Here is a 20,164-nt window from a genome sequence, read left to right on the forward strand (position 1 = left end):
CATGTTGCCTTTAAAAAACTAACAATTTATAGCTAAGAGTACTCAAGGCTTGGTTCTACATCACTAATAACACTTTGACAATAAAAAAACTTGTTAAAAAGATAAAAGTTATCTGTTATATACTCTATGTAAGAGGGTTGAAACATGCTAAACTACAGATCATTTAGAGAGTTAGGTATTAAAGAAAATACAAACTATTAAACCTTAAAATGCAAGTCTCTTAAAATATGAAAAGTCAAACCTCAAAACTTATTAGATTTACTAATCTAATGAATATAACATATAAGTAATCATGGGTCATTACTGCCCACAATGCTGATCAGCTATGCCAGCATGTCAAGTGAAGAATTATTAAGGAAATGTAGGATTGATTAATGTTTTCACATAAAGTACAGCTTAATTATTTCTTTGACATTCAATTTTCTTTACAAGTCATTCTGTTCTTCACAGTTAACGGTTTTGCTGTTGGCAGACTGAAAGAAATTTCTTTCCCCCTGAATCTACCACAAGCATGTTAACTCTTTATGCTCTGGAAGCCAAAGTCTACTACTTCCTTATTTTTCAATAAATAATTCTTGTGTTGCTAACTTTTTTGTGAGAGGCAGTATGGCACAATGGGAAGAGAGCTAGTCTACAAGTAAGGAAGACCTGACTTTAAGTCTCATACCTCAGACTGACTGGCTGCAATGACCTTGGGCATGTCCATTATTCTAGCAGTGGCCCACGCAATGCTTTTCACACAGAAAAGTTTACAATAAAAATCGATCGACTTGTTAGAGGCACTTTCCTTTAGTGAGAAGATCACAGGTCTGAGCCCCTACCCTCAGCATTTTTTTTCTTTTGTTTATATTACATGTTTAACATTTATTCAACTGTAGAGATCAGTCATCAAATTATGCCAGAAAAGAGGTTGAAATTGTCCTCTCCCCAATTTCTTATTGGCCCCTTATCAAGATTAACTATCCAAATCAGACACAATTATTTTTTTTTTAAAAATCTGAACCTTGCTTAATGAAATTCAAAGAATATATTTATTTTGAATGTTGAATCCTTTTTTTCTAAAAACAATAAAGCTTTATTGCTATTATAGCAGTGGCCACTAGTGCTGCTGTGTAATTAAGGATACATCAATATCTCATTAAAAGTTGTTAATGCTGCCATAAATATGCGCTTGAGGCAGGAAACTGGCACAGCCTCAAGACCAAGTGAATTAAACACTAAACAAAAATTCAGGTGGATGATTTTATATTAGAGAGGGGCAAAAAGAAAAATTATATCATTTTAACTTAAAAATTATATCACTAATCTCGGAAGTAATCACTAAATACTTAAATTATTTTACAGTGTCTTAATAGCGCATAGTCTACCACCTACAAACATCTTGTTTCTTTCAATGAAGCTTTTCCCCCCATAAAGCCTTATAATTTAAAAATTTTTTAAGTGTTATTTGGATTAGGTTTCATTTCCCCACTTAATTTTTATTAATTTACTCCGTGTAACAAAATACATTAATATAACCTTGTATTTAAGCAACTACTAGAAGTTCTTATGATCAGTACGATAGCAATACATTTAAAAAATATTGTAAATGATTAAAAAACACTAGCAAAATACTTTGTAGATCCAAAGCAACAGTAACAATATTCAAACTACCTATTTTAACAATATTTTAAAAGAATTTTACCTCATGTAAAATTAAGTCCTGGTCATAAGATTTCCTTTCTTTTTCAAACTATCATATAACTATATACCACCTATGAAATTTTTATTCAAATACTCAAAAATAAGCATATCACTAAAAATCTTGAAAGGCAGGAATAAGATGAAAAAATTCTCAGTTCAATTATAAGCATATAAAGGATTTGTTTTAAATTGGGAGTGAAGCTGAGCAAACTTTAAAAATGTTTTATTGATATTAAATGATTCTAAATTTAAGCTACATTATCAGTAATTAAAGCCCCTCACTACTATGTCTGATTTGATATAATGGAGAAGTTTACATAGGTTCCTAGTGGAGAATTATCCACAGCACTAAAAAGATTACTAAAAAGAAATGGTACTGAATGGCACCCTTATTGGCAGTCTGTATAGAGAAATAAAAAACCAGACAAGGATGGGAACTAGACAAGCTTGCACCGCAATGGGTCTCTCAGAAATGGAGCTGAGGCACATGGCAGGGCAGTGTCGGAAGCTTGCACTGCCACTGGCCGTATTGTACCTGGTCTGTGGATAAATAGAGGCCTTCAGTTTCCAGTGCTGTCAATCTGGCACCTTTCACGAGCACTATATTCACTTTAAAGAAAACAAAAAACAAACTACAGTTAAAAGAACAAAGGAACTTAAAAACAAGAAACCTCTACTGAAGCAATTTCACAGTTGTGATACAAACCAAAAGAAAAAAAAAGACAAAAATGTCTAGGAGCAATAATGTTCTTTAGTTTAATTTAAAAATTTATATCACAACCTTAAAAAGAAGTTTCTGGCCAGGATGGGGACCAATTTTTCCTAAATAGATAAACATTGTTTTATTTTATCTATCAGTGTTGCCTTTTTACAAAAATAGTTTGGATGCTATTTAAAAAGATATGAATCGCTTCATCTCTAATGTAAGTTTTTAAAAAGTTATAGTATTATAGGTCCAAAATATAACCAAAGTTTATCTCCTATGAAGTTTGGATAGCTAACTACGAAATCTGAAATACTTTGTCTACAGTCACAAAATGTATGCATAAACCATACCTGCAATTGGCCATTCAGTGAACTCAAGTCTTCCGCTTTCTTCTCCAAAGACTGAACCCAGACTTTTCTTTTTTGCCGGCACCTTGAAGCTGCTGCTCTATTTCGCTCTAGAAACTTCCTCCGTTTTTCATCAGGGTCTTCATTAGCTGCTCTTCTTCTACGCCCACCAGTGTTTTGTGTCTGTGGTGTTGGGTGAGCTGGAGAAGCCTGTAAGAAAGAAGATACATTTATCTGTACTTCATGAAAGTGTTAAAAGAAATTCATTACATCATCAAGCAGACTGCCATCATACAATTCTGATACCAGGGGCCAGGGCTAAAAGCTGGCTTTAGCTACATGATTTTATTTATAAGAATGCAATCTGATTTATGACTTACATGTTATTAATAAGAATGTCATAAAAGGCTTTCAGGGGAATGGTGCAAATGTCATCTTTAATTAAAATATGTACAATATGGCAAAAAGTAATTTTCTTCACATAATTCCAATTTCTCTACACATACTTTAACAGGTTTTATTATAGTATTTATTCTTTGGCATACTATATAAGATATATCAGTTTATGATTAGGAACCACTAACTGAAGGATAAATTTTATTCAAATTCAGTATATATGATATTTGGTCATAAGATGTATATTATTTAAGATTCCATTTTTAACCAGGAAAAGGATTTGATCATGCTATTCCCATGCTCAAACTCCAACAGCTTCCTACTGCCTCTAAGATAAACTCCTCTATTTAGCTTTAAAGCTCTCCACAACTTGGCCTCAATCTACCTTTCAAGACTCAGTGGACATAGCCCTTCTCCATACTCTTCAATCAAGTTAAACACAAATGTTTTAACTGGTCTTCATGACTCTGCACTGATCATTCCCTATATCTGGAATAAACTCTCAGCTTACTTAAGTGTCATACAATCCCTTCTTTTCTTCATGACTCAGCTCAAGCACCAACATGATATTAATCTCACCCATTGCTAGCATCCTCCATTGCAAACTACCTTGTATTTACTTATTTCTTATCTTTCCATGTATTTTGTATGTGCGCATATAAGCATGTCCCAAAAATCTTAGTGCAGTTTTAAGGTTTAATGGCTTCCAATTGCACTAAGACTTTCTCCCTTCCTCTCCCCCGACCCTACCTCCCAAACGAATAAAAGCTATCGGAGAGTGAGAATTGTTTCTTTCTTTTTACTTCTATCTCAAGTGCCTAGAACAGTACTTGGTACTTAGCAGCTACGTATAATATATACATATTGAGGCTGTCAGTATAGACGGTGAGATATATTAAGGAGGTGGAATCACTCTTCCTAGAGGTCAAATCATCCAATCCTCACTGCTCTTCTTCCCAGAACCTTTTTTTTGTTGTGACATGGGCCCTTTGGTAGTCTGGTAAAACCTACCCCTTTTCAGAGTATTTTTTAAATACATAAAATAAAATACACTGTATTACAAAGAAAACCAATTATATTATAGTTCTCAAAATATTTTGCAAAACAAATAAATTCATAGGCCTCAGGTTAAGAATCTCTGGTCTAGAGAAACCCCTTACCAGTGTCATGACCTAATTGCACACCTACAATCTAAGATACACCATCAGTCCTTGCACACAAACAGAGAGAAGACAATGACCATTAGGAGAATAAGTTCAAATGGTAGGAAACACTGCTTCCTAAAAAACAGGTCCCAGAAAGGGCTGAAAGAATCAATTGATAGCTGAGTATCTAAATCAAAGTAGCAGATACCCCAAACTAAAATGCATGTAGTCAAATTAAAATTTTGAAACAGATGACGACCTAAAAGAGATTCATCCCTACAATTTCAGGCCATAATTACATCTGGCTCTCTATTACTGGTATCAGGGCTAAAGATCTATAACTTCCTCTTGAATTCCCCGGTAATAATACCTGGTATATCTTCTCTTACTAATTTAGGTGAATGCTGAATCCTTTTCATTTATATGTTTCACCCAGGTCCAAATTCATTAGTTAACAAAAATTATTATTGCTTCACATATCTCTAAGCATATACACATATGGTATATACATATGCTGCTTCATATTAAACTGATATTTTCAATTAACTAAAAAAAAATTTTTAATGACAAAGACAGACTCACAGACACAGAGAAAAAGACATAAACAGGGAAACAGGCCAGTGTACTATTCAAGAAACAAAGGAATTTTGCTAATACTTTTAAAAAATGAGATATATTTCCCTATCAGTTTGTGTGTGCGTAAGCGTGTGTGTGACTAGCATTTGCTAACAATTTACCACCAATACTTTTGCTTTGTCTTTCCCTAGAACTTTTACTACATGTTGAAGCCAAAAGACACATTTGGTGGGGTCATGTATTATAACAAGCTAGCCCTTAAAAATCTGTTTACAAGAAAAGAAAAAAGGTGACAGCAGCATCATAACATGATACAGGACAAACAGTAACAGTGATTGTCTGGTTAAGTATACCGGAGTTTCTGTAGTTGATGTAGCAGGTTGTTGCAATGACTGTGCTCGAGATTCCTCTGACTGAGTCCTACCCAATCCACTTGCATGTCCCTTGACTGCATCTCCATTTGTTACCTGAGGATGTTGCTGAGTCAAAGCAGCTTTTAATCTCTGAAAATTAAAACATATGCTACATTATTATGCCCAATTCCTCAAAAGGAAAAACAAAAACTCAAAATAGACAGATACATCACAGGTAAGTCTAATATGTAATTGCTTCTTTGGTTAATGCAACACCAATAAAATTTCTTGGACAATACTAAGAATTATCCTTTGGGGGGGGGGGGGGGGGAGCCAAGGCAACTGGGGTTAAGTGACTTGCCCAGGGTCATACAAGCTAGTAAGTGTCAAGTGACTGAGACTGGATTTGGACTCAGGTCCTCCTGACTCCCAAGTCGGTACCCTATCTACTGCGCCATCAAGATGCCCCTAGAATTGTGCAATTTAAAACTGAGTTTTGATTTGCTATATTAGATGGCAATGCCATAAAGAAAGGAATTAAATCTGCAGGCATTCAAATCTTATCAAAACTAATTTAGAATTAAACTAATATTTAACATAAGCCTTAAATACCATGTATAGAAGCAAAAATCTTTTAAAGATACCCACAGTCTTCAAACTGAGTCAAATAAAACTTTTATAATGAAGCCATGTTCAAAATTTATTTTGACTTGGTTATCTCAAGGCAGTTCTGTAAAAACCAAAAACATACTACAATACTAGTTTCTTTACTAACATATATAGAAATCAAACTAACACTGAGTGCCCTACTTTCTAGAGAAAAAAGAAATTACCATTTATTAAAATATAATCTAAACTTTGATTTGAAAAGAATACCCTCTACAGTTGAACTACAATATTTTAAATACAAGTATATGTATGTATATACACACATGACCTGGAATTCTCATTGTATATAGTAAATAGCAAATTCTTGTTTGTTGTCTCATTAATTCACTGTCCTAGGACAAGAACATTTGTCCTCTAGCATCTGCAAGGAAAACCCTTATCTAGGCCTGGAGTCTTCCCACCTGCTGCTAGGACGTGACTTTTTGGACTCTGTTGTTCATCATTTAGTCGTTTTTAATGACCCTTAGGAATGAATAATGAAGTCTTCCTATAAATTCAAGCTAACTCTGAGTTGACTTAAGATGAATATCTCAAGTTTATTATGATACTTTGTTTCCACTTACAAACTAAGATGTCATCACATTCAGGAATGCCTCTGGATCTCACATTAGAATGAAGCAAATATAGGTAACATTTGCATTTATTTCAATAAAAGCAAGGTAAGTTAGACATATGAATATTCACCTGGCAATTAATTTATCCCTTTATGTGTTAGTTATCCATTTCACATGTGCCCCAAGCAGACTGAGGACAGGGTCCATGTCTTATATTTCTTGGCATCCTCTGCATGGTACTTTCAGTAACTGGAACTTCTTATTTGCCAAACAAATGGCATTGGTTCCTCAATTAATTCAACGTTTCCCAAAGCTCGAGTGGATAACCTCTCCCTTACCCCCACTGCCAGTTCACTATAATAAGTATGAATTCTGGTGAAGCTTTTATGATTGCTTTTTGTAAAAGTGAAATAAGAATTGGGCAACAATCAAGTCAGAGACTCACTAGTTCTCATATACCATGAGAGTAACTGGACAATGTTATAGTTGTTCCACTAACAAATAACTGTAATGGTTCAACGTGGCAAGAAGGCTACCTCATTTGGCTTCTTTCAAATCTCTGCTGAAGTTCTACTTTCTGCAAGAAGCCTGTCCTGATTCTCTTTCGTTCTAGTGCCTTCCCTGTGTTGATTATTTCCAATTTACCCTGTATACAACTTCCTGTAAATTTTTGTTTTCAACTGTCCTTCATCAGACTGTGAGCTCTGTGGAAGCAGAGGCTGTCTTTTGCTTTTCTCTGCATGCCCAGCACTTAGCACAGTGTACCAGGCACACGGCAGGTATTTAATAAATGTTTGTTGACTAATTTTAGGTTCTCAAAAAACTATGCCAGCAAAGTACAAGTACCAGAAGATTCTACAACCACCTAGAAAAGCTCTGCTTACAGGCTGGGGGATGGATGGTCTGTCTGTGGCCCAGGGAGCAGTATATCTAAGTTCGGAGATACTCCTAATACCATGGGGTTGGAAATCATGTGACGAATGTTTTTGGTCACACCACCTCATAAAATCTGCTAAAGCATAGGGGAATGAGTACCCAAACAAATGACGACCTCATATATCCTTAAAATATTACACATGAAAGCTGAAGCCTTAAATTGTTTAATGTTATTCCCAAGATAGCGTTTCTAAAAGTTGTAATGCACTGGTTAGCAGCAACTAATTCAGTGGCATTTATTCTATTTTCTTGAAAATCACACTTACGAGAAGCAAGCACTGACTTTGAATTCTGACTGCTATGTGCTGCTGCCACCTGCATGAATAAATAACTAAGTTTGTCTCAAGCTCGGTTTCCTCATCTGTAAAATGAGGGAGTTGGCCTAGAATAATGCTTAAGGTCCCTTTCAAATGTAAATCTATGAACCCAGGTCAACTCAGTTGATGAGGAAAAACATTATTCTGTATAATTTGAACATAATCAAGCTATGCAACTTAAAATATTTTAAAATTTATGATTTTTAAAATAATTTTTCTTCAATGTAATTGGCTCATATTCCCTAAACTCTGAACATAAATCAGGAAATGATGAGACTTAGAATGAGAAGAAAAGTGAAAAAATTACCAGAACCTCTACTGATGGAACACCTATTTCCATAGTAGATTTAAACTAAGGTATACATGTTAAATTGATCAAGCTAGGTTTCAGGGTATAGTTGCAGGAAACTAATTATTATGAGAAGGTAAGAAAAATATCTTCCTTACTCAAAAACACAGTTGGCATAAAGCACAGAAATTCATTGATTCATCAAGGACTTACCAGAGCTTACTATATATAAGAATTGTGTTAGGGGTAGACACAAAGACATAATTAAAATTTTCTCTGCCTTCAAGGAGCTTATACTGTAATGAGAGGGAGGTATAACATTTACACAGCTAAGTAAATAAATGATAATTTTAAGTGATAGAAAACACTAATAACTAAGGGAATCTAGAAAGTCTAGGATCTGGCACCTGAATTGAGATCCTTTAAAGAAGACTGGGGTTTTGATAAGTGGTCATTTTAGGCAAGAGATAGAATGCTAATAATAATAAAAAGCTATATAATCTCATTTGTAGAAAGCCTAATAAGGTCGGTGCTATTATTATCATTTTACAGATGCGGGAACTGAGGCAAAAAGAGATTATATGATTTTGCCATGATTACCTAGCTGTTATACATCTAAACAAGGACTGAAACTCATGTCTTTCTTGACTTCAAGTATTGGGCTCACAAGAATACAAGTCATTCCCCAATGGATAAATGGTCAAAGGATATGAACAGGCAGTTTTCAGAGGAAGAAATCAAAACAACTCTGAGGTACCACATCACACCCATCGGATTGGCTAACATGACAAAACAGGATGATGATAAATCGAGAAGGTATGGGAGAGTTGGAACATATTCGTTGTTGATAGAGCTGTGAGCTGATCCAGCCATTCCGAAGAGCAAAGGGCACAAAAATGTGCATATCCTTTGACCCAGCAATATCGCTTCTAGGACTGTATCTCCAAGAGATCATAAAAATGGGAAAGGGTTCCATATGTACAAAAATATTTATAGCAGCACTCTTTGTGGTGGAAAAGAACTGGAAATCAAGGGCATGCCCTTCAATTGGGGAATGGCTGAATAAACTGTGGAACATGAATGTAAGGGAATACTAATGTGCTATAAGAAATGATAAACAGGAATACTTTACATAGGCCCAGAAAGACTTATATGATCTGATGCTGAGTGAAAGGAGCAGAACCAGGAAAACGTTGTGCACAGCAACGACCACAGTGTGCGAGGAATTTTTCTGGTAGACTTAGCCTTTCACAGAAATGCAAGGACCTAAAAAATTCCGAATGGACTAGAGGTAAAATGCCTTCCACATCCAGAGAAAAACTATGGAACTGGATCACAGAATTAAACAGACTATTTTTCTCTTGTGTTATGTTTTGTTTTTTTTCATGGTTTCTCCCATTCATTTTAATTCTTCTATGCAACATGACTACGGTGAAAATGTATTTAATTGGAATGTATGTATAGAACCCATCCATATATGATTGCACGCCATCTTGGGGAGGGAGGGGAAGAAAATCTAAGATATATGGAAGAGATTGTAGAAAACTGAAAACAAATAAATTAATTTAAAACAAAGGAATAAAAGACTGTAGTGCAGTATAGTCCAGTTGAGATAAGTTAACCATCTGTAGTAGACCTAATCATGGTTCAACTGAACATTAGTAGGAATAGTGAAGGTATATGGGTTAGTCTAGTGCTAGGGCATAATTGGTCAAAGGAAAAGGGGGCAAGGGACTCAAAGGTAGAGTATACTATAGCTGAACAGAATAACGGAAAATCAAGACTGTGAATGAAGATAAGTAATATCAGGTCAGGGGAGGGCACAAAAGCAATTTCCTAAATTCTTTATTAGTTCTAACATTCCATAGTTCTGAGCAGCTGTAGTTCTGAGGCATAAGAAACTGGGACACTGGTGAGGAAAGAATTATTTCAAGGTGGTGAAGAATTAAGTGGCTTAAGGTAATACCTAGGTGGATGGAGTTGCCAAGGATGGAGGAAGATGTACTTAGACAGGAACCAAAAAAAAAATCAAACTGTGATAAGTTGAAAGTAGTGAAGATGAGACTAGGTAAGCTTTGGGAATATATACAGGGAAAAAGCAGAGTTGCATATTTTTAAAACAACATTATTACATACTCACCTGCTAAGCTGATGCCTTATTTATACTATATTATCCAATGACAGTTAAATGAAGCACTATAGATTAGTATGGCTCAAATATTTTGAGCTTCCTAAGAATATACCATAGAACCAAGGAGCATGTAAAAGTTTTATAGTTAAAACAGCTTTACTCTTAACATTAATGAAATACAGTTATAGCCCATAGGGGAGTCTGAAGTACATAAACATCACTCTCTTGAATAATCTTTAGTAGGGCAAGTTACTACCTGATAGAGCACTTAAAAGCAGCATCAGTATTCATTCATTATCCTCTCTTGACTGCCCTAGGGTATACAGTATGTATCCAGTGAGGAAGCTCTAATGTTTGCTCCATGCTGTTACATTGATTACAATGGATCTGCCTTGAAAAGTGTGCCACTGGGTATAAAATGTAAGAAGAGAATTGCAAGGGTTAATTAACACTGCTTTGAATCTGTCCATTTATTTTTTAAGCTTATGATCACAAGCTTATACAACAGTTTAAATGAAGATCACTCCCATCAACAGCACAATTATTCTAAAAATTTGACTATGGACATAATACTAAAAACATAGTTTCTTTAGAAATATAAGCATACAAACTTAAAGGATACAGCATGAAATAACAAATACTGCATACTGAAGAGCAACTGAAAAGCTTACCACAACATATTAATTATTATATTTAATAGTGATAGACAATCCATTCATTTTTATAAGAGAAATATCATAGTAGATCCAAATGATTAAGCAAAAATATTTTCAAAAGAAATGACATACAAACAAGGTACATTTTACAGAATCACAGAAAGTTAAAACTGGAAAGGACATCATCTAATCCAACTCATACATTTTGCAGACAAAGAAAGTGAAGCCAAGAGGTCTGAAAGTGCTTGCCCAAGGTCAAACACACCCGTCCAAGGCAAAAACACAGGCCTCTTGGCTTCTGGTGCAGTCCTCTTTTCTCTATAACTTACAGAGTGTTTAAATAAAGACTTCTTGCCAAGATAGGGTTTTAGGATAATTCTAGCATTTCAAAAGTCTATGATTAATAATAAAAAGAGTTGTAGAGTAAATACCAATCATTACTGACGAGAATAATTCTCTAGAAAAGAATCATTATAAAGTGACAGTAAGGAGATGGGAAGTGAAGGTTATTAAAATATAATTTAGTAAGGATAATATTGTATTATTTTTTGCAACATGTAAAATGGCATTAAGCAAAATTGTATAATAAAGTATCCAGTGTTAAGAAAATTGAGAATTGTCACTCTGTATAACACTATATTGTCCAGCATTGGAGTCTGAAGAACAGTTTTCAAGGATAAATATAGTATTACTCAATGAAAGAAAGCTCAATAAGTCAGGTTTGCTCAAGCTGGATGATAATTCTGCCATATTTATTCAAACAGGTAATTTTGTTAGTCTGTTATTTTAAGTTCTATTGTGCTTATTTGTACCCTTGAAAACAAATCCTTATCACATCTGTCAAAACTTGGTGGGAATAGACTACTCCATCATAGCTCACAGAAACAAGATAATATTCTCCAGAAACAATTTATGAAAAAGTCAGATTCATATTTCATATATGCCACAAAAAGCTCATCAGAGTAATAACCCTCCTTCTCCTGGGTGTTATCTTACCATCTGCTGCTCTATTACTTATCTTTATTTTGCAACTAATTAACAGCATAATCTTCTAAATTCAGCAAGTTAATTATCATTATTGTGGTCTTTGCAGCATCATCAGTCCTCATGAAGTCTTGTCTCTCCACCCCCAGAGAACATAGGAAAATGAAGTAGGTTGGGAGAGGGTCTGTTTCTTTGGAGTGGGCTCATTAGGTGTTTGCTGATTACCTCGGCATGCAGAGAGGCAGGTCAGAAGAATTCTGCTGAACACAAGGTTCCATGCCGGGCTCAACCGAGTTAATGTAGGTTTCTGAACATTTGCCAAGCTGCCCTCTGTCAGCTCTCAGTAGAAACCCCCTGCAGAAAACCTACTGGCTACCCACTGTGTTCAGAGATATTTCTCAGTTTGTCACACAAGTCTTTATAGAATGATACTGGAGGGTACAAGTTAAACAATTTAACAAGTCTTCTTAAATTAAACTCTTAAGATGATTAACATTTTCTCAGAGATTGTATTTTAAATGTTCTAGTCTAAATGAAAACATGGAAATTTAGAACAGTGTAAGAGGTTATTACTAATATTTTATATCTGTATAGTTTTTAAGGATTTTTCATATTTATCTCATTTTGTACTTGTAAATCTACGATACAGCAGTAAAAGTACTGTCTACTATTTTACAGATAAATAAACTGAGGCTGAGGTTAAATACCTGTGACCATACAGGCAGCAAATAATGAAGCCAGGATCTGAACTGATATCAAGTTCACATTTCCATCACACTAACCTTGATGATAATCCATATTTTCTGTACCTAGGACCACTATAATCCCAAACTAAATAGAAAATAATAACTTGTAGAGAGTTACTATGGACTTATCTCAAAGAGTGAATACCCTAAACAATAATAGGAAAATATTCAATATAATTTCAGGGAAAAAAAAACTATAAATGGTTTTCTGGTAATCAACTTGAAAGACTAGTATTTTACAATATTACCTTTACAGATGCACATGCATTGTTTTAAAATTACTTAAAAGAATTTTTATTCTAGGGACATTTTTATTAAATAAAGAAGGGCTCCATCTATTCCTTCTGCTAAACTTGGGTAGTATCCCTTTTACACATGGGAAAGTGGCAACTATTCATATTTATGTAGCACTTTTAAATCTGCAAAATGCTTTCCCCAATACAACCTTGTGAGGGAGGTGGTACAATTATCACCCCCATGTTATGGAAAAGGAAATGGAGAGTTGTGTTATCCATATCAGGATTAAATGACCAATCCATGTCACACCAAATCTAGGCAGATCTGCATCGGGCTCCTCTTCATTGCACTCTAACCACTACCCTATGGTTCTTTTTATAAGGAAATAATATGCAAGTAAGAATATGAAAAGCTAAATTTTAGTGGACCTAATATGTCTCTGGTCAACTTTGTATCTCAAGCTTTTGTTCCAACTGCAGGAAAAATCCTCTTCCCAACTATTGATTTTTTTTGTCATTTCTGCTACATCACTCTTGCAACTTCCTTCAGGTCATTTTATCATGAACACTATCTCTGAACCTTCTGGTCTAACCCTAACAGTTCTCTTCAGAATTTATTGGCTGTACACCTCCAATGATGGAAAGAAGGTAGAAATAGAAACTAACTTCCTAAGCTCTGGCTTGGAGAAGGAAGGGAACTAGGTTTCCTCTGGGCAACAACAGCCTGAGCTACAGAGTAAATGAATCAATGGTTTCCACACAACAGTGAAAAATTCATCTAGGTTAACAGTAAAAAAGAAAACTTTTAAGATTACAATAAAAAAAAGTAAATGGTGTTTCTTCCTTCCTCCCCAAGAAAATGACATGGCATTTATATTACTAAAAAGGCATGTATGGTACAGGAAGTGGAAAACAAACTGTACTTGCAACCAGGGAACCAAGTTTTAATTCCTAGCTTCACCAAGCTATGGGATCTCAGGCAGGTCAGAATGTCTCAGAACCCATTTGCTTACCTAAAAAGTGATGACAGCAATATTTGAATGATGTACCTTTTCAGGGTTCTTAAGAACTCTTTTCCCCATCACAGCCTCTTTAAAAAAAATTTTACACTGAAAGTTATTGACAAAACCAAATTTATATTCAAATCCTTTAGAAATTATACCTACATCTACTCTCAACTAGATTTTTTTTTCTACATAGTTTTCCCTGAGGTCTAAATAGTTTTCTTGGCAGAACATTGTTTGTAATTATGTAAAAGATTCTCCATCACACAATGTGTTTTTCCTAATGTTTAGCAGGGTTCTAGGTACATTGTAGGTGTCAATAATTACTTGTAGAATGAGGGGGAAAAAGTGAAGAATGAGAAAATGAGCTGATGTCAAATGTGTATATGTGTGTGTAACTTCTGGAGTGAATAAAATAGACCATCTAGCTGTATGACTCTGGGCAAGCCACTTAAGTTCTACCTGAATAAGATGGCTCATCTATCAAATGAAGACAGCAGTAACACCTACCTTCCAGGGTTGTTGTGAGAAAATGAAATAACATTTTGTAAAGTTTTTGAAAATTTTAAGTACACATAAATGTTGTTATTGTTGCTGCTGTTGTGACACAATATTTGTGGCACATTTCTACCTCAACGTACCACTGGCACCTCAAATTCAGTACACAAAAAAATTGGTTTTATTGTCTTTCCTTCTAAATATGCTTCAGGATCAAATGTAAAATCCTCACTATGGCATACAAAACCCCTGGCAATTTGGCCATCTCCTTAGTTTCTGATTTTCTTATATCTAACCACCTAAAAGTATCCTGTGACATTAGCTTCTTTGCTGTTCCTCAAATAATATAAATAATACGTTGCCTCTTTTAATATTGGACATTTTCACTGGCTGTGCCCTGTACCTGAAACTTTCTTCCTTCTTCATCTCTACCTCCTGCCTTCCCTGAAGTTCCTGCTAAATCTACCATCTACAAGAAGTCTTTCTTGATCCTTCCTTAATGTTGTTTTCTCTCTATTGATTATCTCTAATTTATCATGTGTATTTACTTGCATGTGTGTTCACGTAGTTGTGTCAACGTCTCTCCCATGTGACTGAGCCTTTTGACAGCCAGAATTGTCTTTTGCCTTTCTTTGTACTCCCAGGGCTTAAGCATAGAGTAGGTGCTTAATAAACGCTTGCTGACTAATTGCTCCCTCCTTCTGACTTCATTGTTTCTGCCCGTGACAACACCATCTATTCAGTCTCCACTGAATCAAACTTCCATGCTATCACTGATTTTGCCCCCTTCTTCATCTCATGTCTAATCACTAAATCCTGTTAATCCCACCTCTGATAGTTTAATTGTCTAAAATACCAGTCCTCTCTTCTCTATTTCCAATTCTACCATCCGACTATAAGGACCTCATTACCTGTGTTACTGCAGTACCTTCCTAACAGCTCTTTCTGCCTCTCTCTTCCCAAAGTAAAACAGCCTTCATTTGTTAAGACTAATCTTCCTTCTGCAAAATCTGATCTTTCTACACATTGGCTAAAAAAATATTGAGTGGCTTCCTACTGTCTACTGAGTTAAATTCATTCATGTACCTTGACACTCAAGACCAGTGGTGGAGAAGCTGCAGCCTTGAGGCCACATGTGGCCTTGTAAATCCTCAATTTTAAAATCTGGATTTAGTCAAAAGGCAGTACCTTAGATCAAAGTCATTAATAAAATGCCTTAGTTTGAAGCTTCTTTATTTCTCGACTAGATGCTTTATTTCACCAGAAAATAAAAACAAAAAATTATTACATATATTTATGTATAAACATGCTCTTCAAAATTGTGTACAAATGAATTTTAATATTACAAATTATTCAATATAAACTCATATTAGTTTTTTAAAAATGAGCTATATGCACACATTTCAAAAAAGAAATAATAATAGTGTCCTAAAATTATTCATTTAGAAAATAAAAATGCAACATCCTAATTTGGATAAATTCTGAGATCATCAAAATGAAAAGTGTAGACATAGTGAGCCTGTCCCCTTAACACTGGGTATCCAATCTTAGATTCTTTGTCATACCCTGAGCTAACAGTTTTTATCTAAAACCATACGGTCATACCCAAAATACTTCAACTTACTATTCTTACTCTGATATTCCCTAACAACTTCAATTTGACTCCTTTTAATATTTTTTATGGGAAATAACAAAACATAAAACATTCAGATATAGTCTTCTGGTTATTTATTTTAAAAGAAGAAAGTATTTCTTTAACCATCTCAATTAAAAATGATTAGCAATCACTTAAATATGGTTTATACATATTAGCCAAGTTTTAATGAGAAATCTAATTGGATTATTAAATTTTAAGGGTGGCAATCTTTCTACATCTCCTGTTACTGCCATTTTTTGTGTCTTCAATTAGGGACTGATTACTTTTCCCACCTGAATTGAAGAAAGCTTTATGTGTAGGGTTCTTTTTTAAACACTGAAAGCATTTTTATGCTTTACTCTTATAAATCTAATTTCTTGGCTAACTAAACTCAAGAAGCTATCTTGAGGAGCTAATCTTTAGTTTAACAGTTTTCAGATATAATATGAAAATAAACCCCCTTATTCTGTAACATGCTAATTTAATAAGCATGTTTATTTCTTTCTGGAAAACTCATATACGACAGAAAATTTCTAACTTTTTATAGTACTTTACTTAGTATATACAAAATGAAGGTGAGTATTTTGGTCATTCTAAGGCATAGTTTGTTAAAAATTAACAATTTGTAAAACATTTCTAGTCAAGTCCCTTTTGTTTCTCAAATGACAATATCCTGTATTACTAAAATTATTGTGAAACACTGGAAAAACTAGAGTATATACTTTAAAGGACCAAACTACATCAATGGACACAATGTATTTTTTTAATCCTAAGGTAAAGAAAACAGAAGATGGGAAGATGGAAACTTTTATTTTAAAGTAAAATTATGGGGGTGGAGCCAAGATGGCAGAGTGAGAGCAAATACTCACTTAAGCTCTATGATAAACTCCTTCAGATACCTCTAAAAAGAGAATCTGAACAAATTTTAGTGGCAGAATCCACTAGGAGACAGTGTGGCAGATTTCCAGCCCAGGAAAGCCTGGAAGGTGAGCAGGAAGGATCTGCTGCATGAAGCTGGAAGAGTGCAGAGCACACAGGCTGTACCAGCACGGACCCCTGTACAGCAAAGCCAAGAAGAAGCCACCTGGCAGTCTGAAACAGTGAGGATTCTCAAACGTATCGGCCTAGGATGGGAGTTCGGCAGAACTGAGTGAGAGAGAAGGGCAGAACCCCAAGTAACAGCAACAACTGCTCCTGAGACTATCAGTCCTCAGATTAAATATCTGTAAGTAACCTACTTGAACATCCAGGAGTCAAGATGGCGGAGAGATCTGTAAATGCTTGTTGACCTTGTTAAATCCAGAGAATATTTCCCCAGGAAAACTGCTGGAATAGTGGGGTCAATAGTGAATTCAGGGGTAAACTGAATTCACTGAAGGGGTAAACAGTGTCTTAGCTCAAGAGGCTAGGAAAATTGCAAAGTGGGGCGGGGTGGGTTCCCCTTGCTATGGCTGAAGGGGACCAGTATAGGACTGGAGCTGAAGCACACAGCCCCACCTCAGTGAACCAGGAAGAGATCCTGAGCCCTAGGGGGGTGGAGCCCATAAGTGCCAACACCAGGACTCCAGGTGTGCCTCAGCACAGCCAGGGAAATTGGGAAGACACTAGCACAGATGGGGTTCAGCAACCTCTAAGCCTGCCAATGTGCTACTTTAGGAGAAGAGACCTCCTATGGCCAAGCCACTTTTCCCCCACACCTTACACAGCCAGCTCCAAGAAACTCAGAAAGATTTCCCATTGCCTCTGCTTTCAAACACCAGCCTGCTCAGCACCAGGTAAGCCACAGCATTCCATCTCCTAGCTGAAAGAACCAGAGGCCACAATACACAAAGCCTAAAGTTCTAAGCACAAGAACTGTGGGACAGAGCTGCCTGTGCCCCAGAAACAGAGATTCACATTAAAAGCTAGGAAAAAAGGCAATCACCATGAGCAGGAAGCAAACCAGAAAATAAAAGACCACAGAATCTTACTATGGGGACAAAGACCAAAATTCAAATACAGAAGAGGTCAACATTGAGACTGGACTTCCATCTGAAACCTCAGAAGGGAATATGAACTGGTCCCAAGCTCAAAAAGCATTCTTTGAAGAGCTCAAGAAGGATTTTAAAAGCCAGATTAGAGAGGTAGAAGAAAAACTGGTCAATGATTTTAAAAATACGAAGAAAGAATTCACTGAAGAGAACAGCTTCTTAAAAAGGAAAATGGGACAAATGGAAGAATACAAACCTTAACTGGAGAAAATAACTCCTTAAAAGGAACAAATGGGCAAATGAAAAGATGATGCAAATGTTAACTGAAGAAAAAACTGGGCAAGCATAAGCTAATGACTCTATGAGACATCAAGAATCAGTCAAACAGAGGGGGCAGAGCCAAGATGGTGAAGTAGAAGTATGACCTGTAGGAGCTCTCCCACCACAGCCCATAAAATATCTGTAAAAAATGACTCTAAACAAATTTCAGAGCAGCAGAAACCCCAAAACGACAGAATGAAAGAGGATTTCCAGTGCAAGGCAGCCTAGCCCTGGTCACACAGTGCAGCAGGGACAGGACTGGAGCAGGCTTCAGGGCAACATCAGCAGCAGCTGCAGTTGCCAGATCCCTCAAACCACAAATGCTAGAGACAGCTTCAAAGGTCAGTGAGAAAGTACCTTCATCTGGGTGAGAAGGGCACAGGATCCCCCCAGCCCTGGCCCCAGGAAATGGCTACCTACAGTAGCATCTATTTTTGGAGCCCTTGGTATAAAGACCCAGAGGGAATCGAGCTGCTGATCTGGGTCTCAATCCTGAGTGCCACTCTTGGGATGAGGAGGAGCACTGGCTGGTGTGGTGGAGCTAATGGAGGCTCTGGAGAGGGACTTCTACTCACAGATGCTGGGCAGAGAAGCTCGAGGTAGCTCCCAGAGGAGAGAGCAGGCCAGGAGAGGAATAAATTCCTCTCCCTTAATTGTGCCACCTTGGAGGAACTGAGAACTTCTAGGTCCCCAGAGTATATCCTCCTCTTAACAAAGGACTCAAAAGTCAAGTGATGGGTTGAGAAAATGCCCAAAAAAGGGAAAAACAATTAAGACCAAAGAAGGTTACTTTTTGGTGAACAAGTATTTTCTTCCATCCTTTCAGATGAGAAAGAACAATGCATACCGTCAGAGGAAGACCTAAAAGTCAAGGCTTCTACATCTAAAACCTCCAAAATAAATATGCAATGGTCTTAGGCCATGGAAGAGCTCAAAAAGGATTTTGAAAATCAAGTTAGTGAGGTGGAGGAAAAATTGCGACGAGAAATGAGAGTAATACAAGACAATCATGAAAAGCAAGTCAACTGCTTGCTAAAGCAGACCCAAAAAATGCTGAAGAAAATAACACCTTGAAAAATAGACTAACTCAAATGGTAAAAGAGGCAAAAAGCCAATGAGGAGAAGAATGCTTTAAAAGCAGAATCAGTCAAATGGAAAAGGAGGTTCAAAAGCTCACTGAAGAAAACAGTTCTTTAAAAATTAGAATGGAGCAGATAGAAGCTAATGACTTTATAAGAAACCAAGAAATTACAAAACAAAACCAAAAGAATAAAAAAAAAAAAAAGAAGAAGAAGACAATGTGAAATATCCCAGTGGAAAAAACAACTGACCTGGAAAATAGATCCAGGAGAGACAATTTAAAAATTATGGGGCTACCTGAAAGCCATGATCAAAAAAAGAGCCTCAATATCATCTTTCATGAAATTATCAAGGAAAAATGCCCTGATATTCAAGAACCAGAGGGCAAAATAAGTACTGAAAGAATCCACCGATCACCTCCTGAAAGAGATCCAAAAAGAGAAACTCCTAGAAATACTGCAGCCAAATTCCAGAGTTCCCAGGTCAAGGAGCCAGAAAAAAAACAATTCAAGTACTGTGGAAATATAATCAGGGTAACACAAGATCTAGAAGCTTCTACATTAAGGGATTGTAGGGCTTGGAATATGATATTCTAGAAGTCAAAGGAACTAGGATTAAAACCAAGAATCACCTACCCAGCAAAACTGAGTATAATACTTCAGGGAAAAAAAATGGTCATTCAATGAAACAGAGGACTTTCATGATGAAATAGACCAGAGCTGAAAAGAAAATCTTACTTTCAAACACAAGAATCAAGAGAAGCATGAAAAGGTAAACAGGAAAGAGAAATCATAAGGGACTTACTAAAGTTGAATTGTTTATATTCCTACATGGAAAGATAATATTTGTAACTCTTGAAACTTTTCTCAGTATCTAGGCAGTTGGAGGGAACACACACACACACACACACACACACACACACACACACACA

At 35.9% G+C, this 20,164-nt stretch overlaps 1 protein-coding gene across 4 annotated transcripts in view; it reads right to left on the reverse strand.

Moving 5' to 3' along the window:
• Positions 1 to 20,164, reverse strand: part of ATF2 (activating transcription factor 2) — a 124,845-nt gene that overhangs the window by 14,398 nt on the left and 90,283 nt on the right. For all 4 annotated transcript variants that reach the window (XM_072612384.1, XM_072612382.1, XM_072612381.1 and 1 more), the window contains 2 exons: positions 5,207 to 5,356; positions 2,740 to 2,946 (listed from right to left, as the gene is read on the reverse strand). In XM_072612384.1, coding sequence (XP_072468485.1) covers positions 2,740 to 2,946; positions 5,207 to 5,356 — 357 coding nt within the window. The remainder of the gene's footprint in view (positions 1 to 2,739; positions 2,947 to 5,206; positions 5,357 to 20,164) is intronic.

The sequence above is a fragment of the Notamacropus eugenii genome, chromosome 5 (genome assembly GCF_028372415.1).
Source record: "Notamacropus eugenii isolate mMacEug1 chromosome 5, mMacEug1.pri_v2, whole genome shotgun sequence".
In the NCBI taxonomy this organism is placed as follows: Eukaryota; Metazoa; Chordata; class Mammalia; order Diprotodontia; family Macropodidae; genus Notamacropus; species Notamacropus eugenii.